At 40.2% G+C, this 18,895-nt stretch overlaps 2 protein-coding genes across 3 annotated transcripts in view; both read right to left on the bottom strand.

Moving 5' to 3' along the window:
* PLPPR1 (phospholipid phosphatase related 1) overlaps positions 1-18,895 on the bottom strand; it is a 338,633-nt gene that overhangs the window by 90,620 nt on the left and 229,118 nt on the right.
* On the bottom strand, positions 14,944-17,579 carry LOC122736982 (integrator complex subunit 6-like). 2 transcript variants are annotated; one of them, XM_043979378.1, is made up of 2 exons: positions 16,965-17,579; positions 14,944-16,838 (listed from the first exon to the last, which is right to left on the bottom strand). In XM_043979378.1, exons 1-2 carry the CDS (start codon positions 17,575-17,577, stop codon positions 14,944-14,946), a joined length of 2,508 nt encoding a protein of 835 aa, XP_043835313.1. In that variant the 5' UTR covers positions 17,578-17,579. The 2 variants fall into 2 exon arrangements, with proteins under 2 accessions (XP_043835313.1, XP_043835312.1); XM_043979377.1 differs by having other exon boundaries at positions 14,944-17,579.

Consider the following 18,895-nt stretch of genomic DNA (forward strand, 5'->3'; position numbering starts at 1 on the left):
GTGAGTAAGTAGAGTACACTTCTTCCTATCTATCCTATTCTATTATGACCTTCTTTCACTAAAAAGGCAAATATATCTCTTCTATTAACAAAGTAATTCAAATAAAGAACCTCTATTCTAATTCTGTCTTCTGACATGGCCTCTTGATGAACTGATGATGCATTATAATCAAACACCAACATTCCTTATTTCTTCCTCTTCCTAGTTCTATCATTCATAATTTTCTTTTGGCAGCATGTGTCACAGGTGTTCACTTGTACATCTGTACCTATAGGCACTGTTCCTATCCCCTGCCCGATGTTTTTAATGATTCAGGAGGGAGCCATGCTGTTAGATGTCTCTGAAGCAGATGGTGAAGTCCCACTGGGGCCCCCAGAGTTATATGGTTCCAAGGAAGTTTGAAGGGGTCAATAGGCATTGTAAAAAGAGCAACTAAGAGTGGTAGAGAAAGATGAGATGAAGCAAGTGTGTGGAGAATTAAACACAAATGTCTCTTATGGGAAAGGAAAATAATGCATCATTAAGAGAAAGGGAAAATATTAGATCCTTGCTATTCCCTAAGCACTAAAAAAGAACCAGCCCATCACATCTTTAATCTTCTTAAAATTAATGACAAAGGAAGTTTAGCAGATTCCAGGTCTGTTGCTGCATTTGTCATCATGTTTTCATTTAGACTCTCTAATGAGAGAAGAAGCAGAAAGCAGCTAAAAAGCAAGGAGAGAGGAAAATGAAAAAAAAAAAGACCAAAAAGTGAGAGAAGAGCAGAGAATGTAACATCTTATTGGAAACTGAAACCCCTTAGTCATAAATAGTGAAAATGTAGCTTCCAAATGATCTAATTCAGGCAATCATATGATAGAACAGTAGAGGTCTGAGTGATGTGTGTGTGTATGTGTGTGTGTGTGTGTGTGTATTTGTATAGGGTTAGAGCAAAAAATTCCAAACTGTAGCAAAACCTGAATCCAGAAATCCCCTGCTTCTTCCTATAGTTTTTTTTTTAATCCCAGTTTAATTGGAAGTTAGTGCAAAACACCTCAATCAAATACCTGGTGATGACCATGTGTCTACCTCATGCCTAAGTTTTCAAGGGATACAGCAGAATTTTATGACTTGGTCCCTACTCAAAAGGACACGATAGTTTAGCTGAGAAGGCAGTATTAGCATACATGAAAAACCTAAGAACAATACAAGGCAGAGCTAAAGACTTAGGTTAATTGTGGGGTATAGACATTGAATACCACTGACAAAGGGGAAAGGTAGGACAAAAAGGGTTCGGGTCATGGAGTAAAGGTTTATGAACTTGAGATAGTTCTTGAAAGATGTCTAGTATTTATACTTAGGAAGGTAGTTTTTGGTCTCAGAGCTCCTTCTAAGAATTATTTTGTTTCCATAATGTCTGATTTGTTTTGTGAGTGCCCAGTTTAGTGTCATGGATGCATGTAAATGAGAAAGTTTTGGGAAGCAAAGTATAGGCATGTAGAGATCCTTTTATTGGCCAGTAAAGACAGGTAACTTTGTATTTCTGCATGGCAACAGTTGTGAAGGTGGAAAGCTAGTATCCCTGTCATCCTGATTGGAGAGCTGGAGGGTAGAGAAAAGAACTCCCCGCAAAGCTTCCGAAGAAGGAGGTTCAGGACTTCATGTCCCTTTGTTCCCATCTGAGTTTCCTTCCAGGGAGGTTCCAAACCTCTACACTACACACATATACATAGATGATTCAAAGCTCTACTTTCAATTTCTCTCATCAATTCAAGGCTTTGATGTGTAAAACTCAATGTCCTGTTTCTTCACCTACCTACAGGACAACCCTGAGCCTTGACTGAATTTTCTAAACCTCTTTCCAGTTCTGTCTCATTACTAAAATGAGAAGAATGAGTGGGGCATGCTGATGTTGTGGAAGGAAGCTTGCTTCAGGAGGCTCGTGGGAAGGAGGGAGGGGATCTTTAGACCAAGAATCATGTCCTTGTCTGTTGATGAGCTTAGCAATGATACTCAGTAATAGGAGTATTGCCTAGTGTTAGCCTCACCAAAGGCATTGTTTATACATTTGCTTCTTGCAAAGACAGATTCAGAGAGTCCAATTTCACTTAAAAGCACAGAAAACAAGAGATCTGATTGTTTCTTAATATATGCTGAAGCACAGCTCATTCACACGCTACTTTTCCCACACTGTAACATTAATTCCTTTCTGCCTTTAAATAAACAGATACTTACTGAAACAAGCACAATGGGAATGCTCTGGCTCCTCACTATAAAGCCATTCTCAACAGCCATGCTGGGGGTTTACTACAAGAGAAAACTCATCTTATAATAAGGTTTTCTTGATATTGCCATAACAAAACCACCATGATGAGGAGCAAAGTAGAATTGCCTTATATTGAATCATCATTCAGTATAAGTAGATACCTGAGGGTCAAAGGGACTCGCAAATGTAGTCTCATAGCCACTGTCTACAATATTTGATAATTTCATATGTGCTTATATTTATGTACTTTATATTTATGCTGTATGTATTTAGATATGAGTAATCTCCTTGTATGTAGGGATTGTCTCTTTTTGTCCTCAGTGCCTAGCACAGTGCTTTGTAACACTGTTGGGTGCTTAATAAATACTTGTTTATTTATTGAATTCTTTTTTTGGGGGGGGGGCAATGAGGGTTAAGTGACTTGCCCTGGGTCACACAGGTAGTGTCAAGTGTCTGAGGCTGGATTTGAACTCAGGTCCTCCTGTATCCAGGGTCCGTGCTTTATCCACTGCTCCACCTAGCTGCCCCCTATATATTGAATTCTTAAAGAATGGAAGAGATGCTAAAAGACTGGAGAAAGATAATGTTATCCCAAATGGTAGAAAGGTAAACTAGGAATCAGAATGCCAGTTTGATATTGATATTTAGCTAAATTCTAAAACTGATTATTAAACCATTTGTGGTATTTAGAAAAGAATGTGGTAATCACTGGGAGCCAAAATGGATTTATTAAGAACAGATCTTCCTGGATATAGTGGCACATGCCTGAAATCCCAGTTATTGGAGAGGGTGAGGCTGGTTGAACTCTTGAGTTTAGGAATTTTGAGTTGTAATCGGCTAAGCTGATTGAGTATTCACACTAAGTATGGAATTAATATAGTGAACCCTGGGGATCATCAGGATGCTCAAGGAAGGGCAAATAGGCCCAGGTTGGAAACAGTAGATCAAAGCTTCTATGCTAATCAGTGCAGGATTGGGCACATGTGTAAACTCAGCAGTTCTAGTCTGGGTGAGATAGGGAGACCCAGTCTTAAAAAAAATCTTGCCAACCTAACCTCAAGTTATTTTTTAAAAATAGGTTTATTATATTGATGACCTACTAAATATCTACTAAAATAAAGCTCTGATGGCTAATCCTGGTATGTAGGTAACTCTGAAATGGATACATTTGCTGTCAGGTCCTACCCAGCTAGAAAGACTTCGGATACAGGGACATAAAGGGGACTTTGTGTCTGTCATTTGAGAATTGGCACTGCTAAGTTTGGAGAGGTTCACCACCAAATAATGATCTTTTTTTTGGATAAAATGACTTATGGAACTTTGTACTAAGTCATAATGGGATTATACTTTTCATCAGTAAAAGGAATACTTACATGGTTGCTAGTCTACTGAATATTGGGAATGCCAATTGGAAATATACAGCATTTTGGCAAAGGAGTCAAAAGGTTTCTTGCATATAAGATAGGTGAAATATGTACTGGATGATACTATTGTTAGATGAAGTAACAGCTGCATAACCATACCCAATGGTGATGAATGGTTTTGTGCCAATCTTGAGAGAAGCCACTGATGGAGTGTTAGAGAGCTTAGTCTTTTTCCTTGTGTTACTAGAAACTTTCATCAGTGACTTATGAAGGAATTATAGAAGGGAGGTTTACAAAATCACAAATCTGGGGAGGGGTAATTAATGCCATAGTTAATAGTATGAGCACTCAATTCAAGCTTGACAGTCTAATCATTGATTTAGTGGTGGAAGGTACCATAGAAGTCATCTAGGGCAACTCTTTAATTTTATTTATGAGAAAACTGATTGTTAAGTGATTTGCCCAAGGCCACACAAGCAGTGAGGAAATTTGAGGGAACTGAGGGCATTAGGACTACAACTGGTTAATTGTGGGGATTGAGTGAACCACACTGACTCCATGGTGTGACTCAATTCAGGAGCTAGCTTAATTTTTAACTATAGGTCTAGTCTAATTTCTTTCTTGTAAGAAAGCTTTATTCACTTGTGGGAATTGGGGAAAAAAACACCTTATTGTATTGTTCGAATCTCGTCCTGTGTGCCTGGGAAACCGGACCATTTCTCCCTGCTTTTTAGAGACCCTTAACTAAGGAGCTAGATTATGCTGACCAGAAACCTAGTCAGATCCAAAGATTGATGCAAGCAGCTTTCTCACAATTGTATATATCAAGCAACCCATATTTCTTGATTTCTTTTTTGTGTGTGTGTGAGGCAGTTGGGGTTAACTCACTTGCCCTGGGTCACACAGCTAGTAAGTGTTAAGTGTCTGAGGCTGGAATTGAACTTGGGTCCTCCTGACTCCAGGGCCAGTGCTCTATCCACTGCACCACCTAGTTGCCCCAAGCAACCCATATTTCTTATCTAAAAAATTGGCCCCATACTGATCAATCAGTTATTGTTTCCATATTCCTTTGATTGTTTACATATACTTAGGGGGAGTGGGATGCCTGTTTTTCTGAATTCAGGCAATTGCATCTCTTCATTCTCTCCCTCCCAGTTTGGAAAATCTCTAATTTTTCCTCCAATTAGAAATCAGATTACCTAATGTTAAATTATTTCCTTTTAATTAATTGGCCTTAAATGATTAATTATTTTAATGTATAAAAACCTGTCTCATTCATTCTGTATTTGGGGTCCAGGCCTAAGGTTTGGTTCCATTTTGGTAGGCAATTGGCATGTATTTCTTGATAAATTGATATGCTTGGAAGATCAAACCTTTGTTTCCCTTAGTCATTTCATCTTTTACACACCACAGTAGTAAATAGCAGACCTTGGATTTGAACTCAAGTCTTGAGATTCTATGTTCAGTACTCTTCCCATCATGCCATGATACTTCTTAAGGCTAGTCTCAAATAAGCAAAAGAAATTCAGTGGGGAAAAATGTGAAGTCATAAGTTTAGATTATAAAATTAAATTTCACCAGCATAAGGATGTTTGGAAGCTACACAGAGAGGTTCAATATCAGCAAGAATTTTTAAATGAATAGAGTTATCTAACAATACAATCAAGAAAAAGAGAATGACGGAATAAAAAGCAGTAACAGAATATCAGAATTGGAGGATATCTTAGAGACAATTGAGCCAAACACCATTTTACATGTGAAGAAACTGAGGCTTAGAAAATGACACTAATTGACATTTAAATAGCATTGTAAGGTTTACAAAACATTGTGCACATATTTAATTTAATCTTATGAGATAAATATTAGAAGTATGATTACTCTTCATTTTAAAGATGGAGAAACTGATGCTTACAGATATTAAGTGATTTGCTCAAGGTCACACAATGGCAGGGGTTGGTTACCTTGTATGAACTATCAGAGGCAAAATTTAAACTCAGGTTTCTCTAGGTGCCACATGCTTTCCACCATGAAAAAACATTAAATTATTTGTTCTGGTAATACAATCAATGGAAGAACCAGGACCAGAACTCATCTTCTGATTCCCATAGGGGATTTTCCTCTGTAAACCATGCTTTCTCTCTTATAACCAGAGGCAAAAGTAGCAGAGTGTGTCATCTAAAGGGTTGTATATTTATAAACACTGGTTATGGACTGTCTTGAGTTGCTGGCTGTGTTTTTTTGTTTGGGTTTTTCTTGTTTGTTTGTTTTTGCAGGGCAATGAGGGTTAAGTGACTTGCCCAGGTCACACAGCTAGTAAGTGTCAAGTGTCTGAGGCCAGATTTGAACTCAGGTCCTCCTGAATCCAGGGCCAGTGCTTTATCCACTGTGCCACCTAGCTGCCCCCTAGTTGCTGTCCATGTTACTGACACTAGCTAGCCATTCACAATCTATATGCCACAGGAGCGCAAACTCCTATATAATAGCTCTTGTCTCTGAGTGTCATTCAGATGGTGCATTCATTTGTGTTTTTGAATTTCAGTAAATTCTACTCCCCTACTTACTCCAGTTACTGCTTTTAATTTTTAGCTTTTCCCTTCTGTGGGATAAAGTCTTACTTGGAACTTTGAATCTTTGGCCATGTCGATTGAGAATGCTAATGTATAGGAATAGATTTACCTAGAAACTAAATGTTCAGTGTTTGGTAGTCTGTCCATCATGCCCAAGTTTATGACTTACATGCTATTTCACTTTTCATAGCTCCGAATATCAAGACTAGCATTGCATTATACATAGCAGGTACTTAATGAATATTCTGACATGAATTGAAACATTGATTCCTGTTATCAGAGGTATTTAAGCAGAGGCCATATGACCATTCGCAAAAGATTCTGTAGAAGGGATTTCTCTTTAAGTGGAAAGTTAGTATCTCACAAATACCCTCAAACCCTGTGGCTTCTTCCTCTGATTAGATGGCTCCTCTCAGAACCACCATGTAAGGAGTGACCAGGCTGGACATCTCTTCACATATCAACAGGCTGCTATGCAAACTCTCCCACAATGCTGCCATATGAGGTGACTTCATTCCCCCCTCACTCTTTCAGCTTCTTTTTATATATTGTCTTCCTCCATTAGAATGTAAACTCCTTGAAGGCAGGAACTATCTTTCTTTCTGTTTGCAACCTGTGTCATAGTAGCTGGCACATAGCAAGTGCTTAATAAATGTTTGTTGACTAACTGACCATATAACTTTAAACATCCATGATTCTGTGACTTTTACCATCCATAATCTTACAATGGGATACCAGAGGCACTTAATTATGATTCATTGGAGGTAGCTTTCCAAAGATGTCCGGAGACTGAATGGTATTTAAGCTACTTAATGATATAGGTCTTTTTATGGGATAGTTGCTGCTTAATAGGGTTGGGGGAGGGGAGAATTCAGTAGTTAATATATGGCTTCATAACTTAAAGAAGCAAGATCTTGAGACTTGCCATCATCATCTTGCCACCATCATCATCATGAAAACCTGACAGGGCAAGAACTTATCAATATTATCCAACATTCATATATAACTTTTTAAAAAGATCTACAAACTGCTTTATATTCATTAATTTGTTGATCTTTGCAACAGCCCTGTGAGGTAGGTATAATGAAAGTATCATTATACCCATTTTACATATGAGGAAACTATTCATCTAAGGTCTCATAGCTAACAAGTGCTGGAGACTGGTTTGGAAGACAGATATCTTGATCCCAGGACCAGTGTTTCTTCCACTATACCATGCTGCCTCTTTGGAGAGTACAGTTAACTCCATGTAATAGAAAAGATGATTTACACCCAATTTTAAGCGATTTTCTAAATTCAGGTGAGACCAGAAAAGAGCACAAGATATGAGATTCTGTCTAATTTCCAGGGGGCAGTTCTTTTTTTTTTTTTTTTTAAGAAGCCCTCCAGAAAATGTGATGGTTTTCATACTAAGGAGAAAGACTAGGCATGGCTCAGATCTCCAACTAGGAGCAAAATATAGCACAGTGGGTCTCGCCTCTGTTATTCTGCTTTTTCTCCATGGGCAGAACTCCCATTGATATCAATATGTTGGCTTCCCCATCTGTGTAACTTCAAAATCTGTGGAGTGACTGAATGATTCGTTCTGAAACAGAATGTAATTTGCTTTTAGGTTGCTATGTTTTGTACCACTGTATCTACATAGCATTAAAAAAAAAAACACAAGAAAGTTTCAGGTATTTGTGATAGATCTACCTACCCAATTCCCTTATGGGTGGGAGTTAAGTGCCACACAGTGGATAGAATATTGGGCCTAGAGTCAAGAAGACCTGAGTTCAAAAGTGTCCGCTAACACTTACTAGCTATGTGACATTGGGTAAATTACACAAACTGTTTCCTAAACTGTAAGATGCCACCTCCAAGGGTGGTTGTGAGGATCAAATGTGTTATTATTCATAAGCACTTAGCCCAGTTCTTGGCACATGGAAGATGCTTAATAATTACTTATTTACTTCCTTTTGAATGATTTGCACTGAAAGGGGCGGAGAGGAGGTGTTGGGCAAATTCAATATTCTGGTCTTATTGCTAACGGATTGTTAGGAAGGTAGGAATTTAGGGAGAAAGCCCTATGCAGTGGGGATGTTTTTATTACCCTCCACAGCCTCACCTCACTATGAAGTGTAAGGTTGCTTCTGGAGCTAACCTAAGGTTACCACACAGAGGAATTAGGAAGGAATATAAATGAGAATAGGAATTCTATCCTCTGTTAAAAAGGAAGTGCCTGCAGAGAAGATGAGTATCTCTCTCATAATCCTTGCAACCCCTTCAATCCCTCCACCATAAAACTCAACAGATATACAGAGTTCCCAGAACCCCTGCTGAGGAGTTTATTCTCTTCTCTTCATGCAAGCAATATCTCCCACTGACATCAAATGTGCTACCTTAGGAAGAGACATATTTTTCAGTGTGAGCCTGGGCATGTCATATGCTAATGCATCTCACAACTGAGTGATCACTTTTCAAATGCTTTGGAATTGGGGTATTAGAAGCACAAATGTGTATATCCTTGAAATTCCCTTTATTACACGGAATTAAACACACAGCCTAAGTCTCTTCTTGGCCAAAGAGGGCTCTGACTCATGCTTAGGAAACCTTGAAGTAAGCTCATTTTTCTATACTTTCCTTCAAGGGAGATGAGATGGACAAAAGACAGCCAAGTCAAATCGAATCCTCAACTCTTCATTTTACCTCAATTTCCCACCCCACACCCTGGCCAATCTGTGGTCAAATCCAGTCAAATCTACTTTTGTAACATCTCTTCTCTCACATTTCCCTCATCCTGGTGCAGGCCCTCATCACCTTACACCTGGATTATTGCAGTAGTTTGCTAGTTGGTGTCCCTGCCTCAAGTCTCTCCTCCCTGCAGTCCATCTCATATCTGGTGATTTTCCCAAAGCTCAGGTCTGACCCTGTCACCTCGCCCCCTCAATAAATTCCAGTGGCTCCCAATTACCTCCAGGATCAATTATAAAATCTTCTGGCAAGCAAAGCCCTTTATAACTTAGACCCTCTTATTTTTCTAGTCTTCTCAAGTATATTCTAATTTAGTGGCATGAGCTATCCTTGCTTTTCCTTTCCAGGTCCTAACTGCAGACTTTTTCATTGGCTGTTTCCCATGCCTGAAATTATTTATTTTCCTCTCTTTGCCCACTGGATTCCCTGGCTTCTTTCAAGTCCTAGCTAAGAATCCAACCTTCTACAAGAAACCTTTCCTGATTCCTTAAATCAAGTACCTTCCTTTTACTGATTATCTAATTATCTTGTATATATTCTTGTTTATACATAGTTGTTTGAATGTTGCCTTCCTTTCCTCGATAGACTCTTTGTGAGCTTCTTGAGAGCAATTTTCTTTTGCTTCTCTTTTTTTCTAATTCATTTAGAATTTTATTTTCCCAAATTACATGTAAATACAAATTTTGACATCAATTTAAAAACATTTTTGCATTTCAAATTCTCTTCCTCCCTCTCTCCCCCCCAAGAACTCAAGCAATTCAATACAAGCTATACATGAGCAGTCATACAACATTTCCACATGAGCCTGGTTGTGAAAGAAAACAGACAAAACCAAAACTTTAGATAAAGGAACTAACAAAAACCTTTATGCTTCAATCTGTATTCAGACACCATCAGTTCTCTCTCTCTAGATGAACTGCATTTTTCATAAGACCTTCAGAGTTGTCTTGGATCATTGCATTGCTGAAAATAACCAAGTCATTCACAGCAGATTATCTTGCAGTATTGCTGTTATTTTGTATACACTACATTTCATGTCGCATCAGCTCATTTTTTCTTCTCTTTGTATCCCTGGTACTTAGCACAGTGCCCAGCATGTAGTAAGTGTTTAATAAATGCTTATTAATTTTACTTGACTTGATTCCCTACCTTGGGGCAGTTCGTAAACCAAGCCCTAATGAATGGAAGCCCACAAAGGTCCTTCTATCTATTATTCTTGTCTTTTCTGGGCCTCAGCATTTCCATAGAGAATGGGAGTCACCACATCCACAATCATCATGTTTTTCCAGTACTCTGGCAAACTTGGATAAAAGCTAATCCATGTATAGAAAATGTTTTCATTTGATGCCTCTAGCATTAGAGAGTAGGAAGAATTTGCTCTTTTCATGGTACGTATGTAGTGGCGTAAGCCTGCGATATGTTATGCCTTCAGCTTAAAACACCAAGGAAAAGCCTTAGGAATCCCATTTTCCAAATAGACAGGATAGTCACACTATTCAAAGAAATAAAAAGGACTTTGATTTCTGCCTGTTGAGACATGCAGGAGACTTAGCAAGTGACTAAGAAATGGCACAGCTAAGGGTGGGGGGGGTGGTGGTTAAGAAGAGCACAGGAGAGGAAGCCTCATTAATCCAACAAGATGAGGTCTTTCCCATTTGTAAAGAGGCAGTAGGAGAAACAGCAATTATGCTAACATATCAAAGAAAATGATATTTCATTCTTCTCTTTTAGAGTCTCCTTCATCAATAACTCAAAAGAGCTTCCCAGTAAAGCGGATAAGCAAAGATTTGATCACTAAGCACTGAAGACCGGAAAGCCCCAACTTGACACCCAAATGGAATATGTGAGCACAATATTTGAAACAAGGGCATTGCTGGCCTTTTTAAAAATTTCTAGCTAAGTAGTAATGGACCTGCTGGAAAGTGCTTTGGTTTTCCATTAAGAGAAAAGGAGAGAAGAGGAGGAAATAAAGTAATTTTTAAAAATAGTATCTTCTACATTGGTATTTCTCATGGAGTCAATGTACAATATTCATGATTTCAGACTGGTAGCCTATTGCCCTGTCTTAGAGCTTTTCAGTTCTCTTTTACAGTTCCTTATTCACCCACTTTTCAGTTACCAAGTCTAGTCAATTCCATTTCCATGACCTCTGTCATATTCATCCCTATCTCATTCAGCCTCATGGTGGCCACCACTTCTCCTTCAGGCCATCATCACCTCTTTCCTAGATTATAGTAATAGTGTCCTAACTTGTGTCACCAGTCTCTCTCCTTATCCAATTTATCCTTCACATAGAGGCCCACATTAGCTTCCTAATATGCAAACAATTCTGACTCCCGTTATTCCTCTGCTCAAAAATCTTCAGTGGCTCCCATTCATCTACAGGGTTAAATACACACTTTTTATCCTGGTATTTAAGGTCTTCTCTACATGGCTCCAAACAACCTCTCCAGCTTTCTGTATTCTCATGGACAAATTTGATGTTCTTATTAAACCATTCCCCAAATTTAACATGCCACCTCCTGCATTCATACATTTTCATGGACCTTTTCCATATTGGGAATGTACTTCCTCCTCATTGTTACTGGTTAAAAGCCTTCTCTTCCTTCAAGGATTATCTCATGTGATACTTCTTCCCAGAAGTGATCCTTTTGAGATCCTCCCAGTTAAAAATGCTCCTTTCCTCCTTATATCTCCTAGAAGATTTTGCTTGAATCTCTCTCCCTTGCTCTCATCACACTTGATGTTGGATTATAGTGAGCTATGTATTTGTTTTATTTTCCTTCCCCCATCCCCGACTTCAATAGAATGAATGTAAATTTTCTAGAGGCAGGTAGGTACTATGAGTCAGTTTTCATCCCTGTAATTTTAACACCTACTGTGGTGCTGTATAGACAGGAGTATCACAAATATTGGTTGAATTGAATTGAGACCACATTGTTTGCTAGGCATTATAGATGTATTGTAAATAGGTATCCTCTAAAATACCTAGGTGGCACAGTGGATAGAGTTGATCGGTCTGGAGTTAAGAAGGCTCATTTTATTGAGTTCAAATCCAGATTCAGGCACTTACTAGCTGTGTGACCCTGAGCAAGTTGCTTAACCCTGTTTTCCTTAGTTTCCTCATCTGTAAAATGACCTGGAGAAGAGAATTTGCAAACCACTTCAGTATTTTTGCCAAGAAAACCATGATTGGGGTCATGAAGAGTCAGAAATGACTGAAAAACAATAAGACATAGATATATGATAAACCTCATACTGTATAGTTATAATCTCAGCCACTTTTGGAACACAACCTGTAGCACTGAATGCCTCTGAATTAAGAGAAGCAGATACACTTTGAAATTTGCCTTGGTCAATCACTCAATTAAAATAATATGAATCATATACAACCAAATGTCCATTTATATATGGGATAATGGTTGCTCATGTTTATATGGTATGTTATGATTATAAACTATTTCATATAGAGGCACTTAGGTGGCAGAGTGGTTTAGAATGCTGGTTTTGGAGTCAAGAAGACCTAAGTTCAAATCCAGTCTCAAACATTTACTAGTAGTTTGACCTTAGACAAGTCACTTAACCTAGTTTCCTCAACTGGAAAATGAAGATAATAGCACCTACCTGGAGGACTGTTGTGAGGATCAAATGAATTAATATATGGAAAGCACTTCTCATGGTGCATGGCATATAGTAGGTGCTATATAAATGCTAGCTGTTATTATCATTAAATACTTATTGACTCATCACTGAAATTAAGAATGAAACTTATAGGGCACATTTTCAGAAGATCATTTTGTAAGGGCATGATGCAGAGAACTGTCTTGCAACTCCACCAGCCACTAATAAGTGGAAAAAAAACCTGATTTATAGGAACTGACTCAGAAGGAAGAAGGAATAATCTAACTCACATTTGCCTAATGCTTTGTCAACCTCTTTCTTCATAACAATCTTATAAACAATGTTGTTGCAGATATTTTACCTCATTACAGAGATGAGAAAACTGAGACTCATAAACATCATGTAAGTTGCCCAAGATCAGACAGAGAGTTAGTGTGTTACAGTTGGGCTCATAAACCAGGTTTTCTGATTCTAAGGTTGGTACTCTATATTAGACGACCCCACTTCACAATTTGGTATCTCAAAGTCTCTAAATTGGAATGAATCTTCAAAGTCCAAACCATACCCACACAGCAGTCCCTCTACAATAGCCCCTTACCCCAGTAGTCACCTAGCATATGCTTTAAAAGTCAATCGAGGGCAGCTAGGTGGTGCAGTGGATAGAGCACTGGCCTTGGATTCAGGAGTACCTGAGTTCAAATCCAGCCTCAGACACTTAACACTTACTAGCTGTGTGACCCTGGGCAAGTCACTTAACCCCCCATTGCCCCGCAAAAAAAAAAAAGTCAATCGAGGTGGAAGACATTACTTCCCAAGGCATCTCATTCCACTTTGGAGTGTACCACTTTTGGTAGTAAGTTTTTCCTTCCATTTGTCATGGGGTGCTCTCTGCACCCCAGAATTTCTCTGGGGCACACCAAGGAATCTTGTCCTTGAGAGACTAAACCAGAGGACAGATACGTCTAGAGAGATAAGTGGAACCAAATCAGACTGAGCTAGCTTTGAGACCTCCCACCCTTCATTCTGGTCTCCCTTACCCCGGGGGAGATAAGTTTGGGTGTGGCTGCAGCCTTTGTGTCCTGAAGAGTGATCCGTAGCTGCCCCTCACCCAATTCCTCCAGTCACTGCCAGTGGGGGATGGTCCTCCCTCACTAAAGGAACTTTCCACAGGCAGATGGTCCACCCCAATCAGTCCTCTATAAAAGTACCTTCCAGTCTCTTGATTGAGACATGCTTTGTGCCTATCTCCCCATGAGAAGTCCAAGGATTTCTTTCATGGTTTCCCTCCCCTTCCCTTCCCTTGCCCCTAAATAAACTATCACCTTATTCTAACTACTTTTGTGTGCAAGAGGGTGTAATTCTTTAAAGAGGAATTCCTAAGAACCCCAACCCCTAACCCAAACCCATACCCCATTCCCCCCATTACACATTGAATCAAAAATCTGTCTCTCTGGAATTCCCACCCATTACTTCTCGTTCGGCCCATGGTGCAATGGAAGCTCCTCAGTCAAGGAATATGTGCCATTTGTAACATCTGTTACAGTAACCTGTAACCTCTGCAACATCAACCCCTAGCATGGTGCCTGGAGTAACGGAGTCCTGCTGTCTGGGGCCCAGCCTAATGAATCTAATCCCTCTTTAATGTAATCATTAAAGTACTTGAACACAATGATTATGCCTCCCATCCTTCCTATATTACACCTTATCTTCTCTAGGTCCAACATCCACAATTCCTTCATCTAAATATATCATGGTTTTGAATAACCTCACTCAGACACAGGAGTAGTTTGCCACTTCCTTCTCCAGCTCATTTTTTTTTCTTTAAGAAAGCATTTATTGATGGAATAACAAAAGTGCTTTTCTTAAATATTTTTCAAAATACATTTGTGCAACTTACAATAATATATCCAAAATAACTATATGCAAAACATTACCTTGTTTTTATGTATGTACTTCCCTCCCCCCACCCCCACAAAAAATTACAAAGTAACTTTTTTCTTTTTTGTCTTTTTCTTTTCTTTTTTCCCTGTTTTGGGCAAAATTCAACCTTAACAGGTGACAATTTTGAAGGTTAGATTAAGAAAATAGAACCTGAGGAAAACTGACACGCAAGAGTCAATGATAAGCAAGAATCTCTATGGGATTTTTTTGTGTTTTAATTTGTTAAATAAAAATGTTATTGAGTGATACTTTTCACATTACAAAAATAAATGAAGGTCACTGTAAAATGATGGAAACAGGATCTGTAGACTTGCTGCTTTTAGTATTTCAAATAGCCAACAGTGCTTGTCAAAAATGAATGCAAAGATCACAGCTTTGTACTCCTTCAGTCATCTTTTTACTTTGTGTTTTGGGGAAGGGAGGGAAAGAGGTGGCCACATTCTAGTTTCTCTTTAATCGCTATTAATATGGTTTATCTGATTGGATCTGTGATTTCTTCTAAGAAGCCCTCCAATTGCTCGATTAGTATTCGCTTTTTAAACCTTGATGCTTCTTTAATGACATTCTGTAAAAATATTAGTTTTGTTTGCAAACTGCCTTGCACATTCATCAGTAATGTGAAGATTCTTTCATATTTTCTTCCTGGCTTTCGAATTTCCTTCATTATTTGTGCTTTTAATTCAATGTTAACCTCCTCATGGCTTCTGCAATGCATCATTTTTTTCCCTTTGTTAAGTGAAGATGCTGGTATCTTATCCTCAGCACATTGTTCTTTATCTCGTTCCTCATGATTTTCTAAAAATCCACCCACAGTAAGGTCATTAGTTCCTAAATGATCATGGCCAAGAGCCTCTGTGTGATTGGTTGGTCGCTCCAGTAAACTGACTGGAGAAGAGGATGTTGAAAACTCAGAATCCATGGCATTCGGTGCCATGTCTGATGATAGTTGGTCTGCAACATGATTCTCAATCACATCATCCACTGTCATTTCATTAGTGGTTTCTGAAGTTTTGTGAAGAGGAACAGGCTCAATAAGATCTGGCTGTGCTTGTGCAGTAGGTACAGGAGGCCCTTTTCCTCCAATATGATTGTTTGCAACAGGAGGAGTCTGCTGCCTTCCTCTCAGAAGTGGAGACATACAACGGCGTCTTTTGGGGATCCCTTGCATATTTGGTTCTCCAGGTCGTTTGTGTTTATTCTGAGGTCCAGATACAAATTCATCTGTTTCATCTATCATCATACTCTTTTTCTCTAGCTTGAAGGGGTTCCCAAATATATATAGCCTTCGAGGCTGGTCAGGGTCAAGTTCTCTAAGAGGAGAGGGAATCTGCTTGAGGTACTCTTGGTAATTCCCCATTTGTTCTATAGGAACACTGTGCACTTGATCTTCATCTTGACCTTTAAGATATTTGCGAGTAGTCTTCAAAAGATTAGATCTCATCCTCGTTAAGTGATCCAAAAGATTTCTTCTGGGTATATCATAAGCATTTCTAAAGATCTGCGGCTTCAAATCCTTATTCAGCAAAGCAACTCGGAACCCAGTGTATTCCTTCATGTTGAGTCCATGAGGAACTTCCTCATTAATTCCCTGCAGCAGATGTTGAAAATCTTTCTTATTTGCTATTGACAGACTGTGTGACCGGCTTCGGACCTTAATTCCAGTTTCTTGCACTACTTTTTGGCCTACAGATCTGATGACTCTATCAGATTCTATTTTGGCCTGTTGACTCAATTTTTTGAGGTATGAAATGACACTATAACTAAGTCCATACTCCACACTGTCTGCTATAAGGTTAGGTGCTCCCATAATTTTAACAGCCTTTTTCAAGGGCCCAAGATAGTAGGGAGGCATGGTCTTCAAATAACTTTCAAATGACTCTCTCCACTTTATGGTTGGCTTTGCTTTATGCACCTTGAACAAGTCATCTAAGAGAGGAAGGAGGACTGGATAATTATAAGGCATCACAAATAAATTGACACAATTCAATGCTGTACTAGCTTTCAAGTAACCAAAAGGATGACCAAGTTCACTATATTTTGCACTATTGCTCACATATACCTGCCAACAGGTTTGAGGGGATCTCCTTTCCAGGATAAACTGGGTCAGTGGTGAAGGTTCTAATTCATATTTGTCAAAAGGCAGTTTATCAATAACCATTGGTTCACAGTCAGTACAAGAAAACTTCACCACAGGGTGTGATGTCCGAGGTGGTAGTGATGAAGAATTCTGATCTGGCCAAAAGGATTCTGGAATAGGCCAGTGACCCATTGGAACCCCATTTTTAGGGTTTGGTCTGACATATATAAGTTTATGACAGCTGTGCCAAGGTTGAGATCCAAAAGGTCTTGGTAATTCTGTCTGTCCATCTTCTATAGGGGAAGGATCTGGTCCTGCTTTTTCAAAGTTTATCACCACTCCACTTTGCACCTTTTGCACCAAGGACTCCAGACACTGATTAAGCATTCTTGGGGAACACACAGAATACGATCGGCCTCCTGTCACCTCACACATTGGTGTGATTGCAGAATCATCTAGAGGCACGCCTGTCAACTGCTCTGATTCAATAGCCATGGTGCCAGGCAACCGCAACACTAATGCAAAGAGTCTCTGATCCCAACGGAAAGGTTCCTTGGTCAATTCACTTCCCGGCAAAGGTGAATTAAGAGGTAAATGGAGCTCCTCCTGGACTCCACTGGTAGTAGTCAACTTACTCCCATCAGTAATTGTTATAATTATTGCTGGCTCCAGGAAAAAAGGATTTCTTCCCTGCCCATAGTTGTCTATGCCAGTTACTAATCTATTTAAATTTAACAAATCAAAAGCTGTCTTTAGGGATTGGCCAAGAGTCGTAAGTCCTTTAGCTTGAAGGTTTTTCAGTTCATTCATAAACGTGGCATGGTTTTCTTTCCATCCAGCCTTGATAGCATAGGGAGGCTCTTCAAAAGTAACCAGCATATACCTGTCTCCTCTGCTGGCTGGGTCCCGGGCACGGAGCTTCATGAATGTCTCTACCGCGCCTTTGGCCGTGTCCAGGTAGGTGGTGCCCCGATGGCTGCGCTGGTTCATAGAGGCGGATGTGTCTATCAGGAACAGTAAGATGGGCATAGTGCTGGTCGGGGACACCTGGGCCCGAGGTGGTGGAGGAAGAGGAGGAGATGGTGGTGGTGGAGCTGGAGCTGGAGGTGGAGGTGGAGTAGTGGGGTGGAGGAGCGCGTCCCCCAGGAGGAAAACACGGTCGGGGTCTCTCCTGCGGCTGAGGGGAGTTTTCCCCCTTGATAGTGGAGAAGAAACTCCCCTCGCTCGCTTGTTCGCCTGCTCGCTTGTTCGCCTGCCCGCCTGCCCGTCTGCCCGCCTGCCCGCCTGCCCGCCTGCCCGCCTGCCCGCCTGCCCGCCTGCCCGTCTGCCCGTCTGTCCGTCTGTCCGTCTGTCCGTCCGTCCGTCCGCCCGTCCGTCCGCCCGTCCGTCTGTCCGTCCGTCCGTCCGTCCGTCAGCCAGTCTTGGGGGTCCTGTCCCCGCTCCCGGTCCCTGTGTGTGTCCCAGAGGGAGACGGGGCCTGGCTCCCCACCCCACCCCCAGCGCAGGGAGTGGGGACTCGGGAGCTGGCGAAGATGGGGCTGGGTTGAGTGGGGGAAATTGGCTCTGGAGCTGTTGTGAGAAGTTTCAGGGACTCCCCCCCCACTCCCGGCCCGGTGTCACCACTTTCTCGGCCCCTCTTGCTACTGACGCGCTTTTCTCTCTCACACTCGGGTTTTAACTCCGACAGGGCTGCTAGGGCTCCGCCCCCTGACACGTCCCCGTGCCATGTGACACGCCGCCCTGCTCTTTTATAGGCTGTAGACTGTTCCCTCATTTGAATATTCAAACAGCAGAGGGGGAGGGGACTCCAGCTCATTTTATAGATGAGGAAACTGAGGTAAACACAGTGAAGTGACGTGCACAGCTACTTCTGAGGTCATTCTAAGGTTATTCCAGATGACCTATATCCTTGTGAACTCAAAAAATAAAACTGGCAGGACAGCCAGGTGGAGCTCTACTGCTAGACTTGGAGTCAGGAAGATAAGTGTTCAAATCCTGCCTCAGACATTAGCTGTGTGATCTTGGGCCGGTGATTTGACTTAATCTGACTCAATTTCCTCATCTGAACAATAGGGATAATAATAACACCTACCTCCAAGGATTGTTCTGAGGATAAAATGAAATATTTGTAAAACATTTTTCAAATCTTAAATCGTTATATTAATATATATAATATTAATATTATAACAATACTTATCATTATTAGATGTGAATACTGAGCCACTTTCAATTGTGAACTGCTAAACTATGGAGTCTGGGAGATATACTAAAGGATTGTAGAAGGGCAAAAAAGAAAAGAGAATGGAATCTTCAAATGACAGACCAATGAACTTGATTTTTGAGTCCT

The sequence above is a fragment of the Dromiciops gliroides genome, chromosome 1, assembly GCF_019393635.1.
Source record: "Dromiciops gliroides isolate mDroGli1 chromosome 1, mDroGli1.pri, whole genome shotgun sequence".
NCBI classification, from domain to species: Eukaryota; Metazoa; Chordata; class Mammalia; order Microbiotheria; family Microbiotheriidae; genus Dromiciops; species Dromiciops gliroides.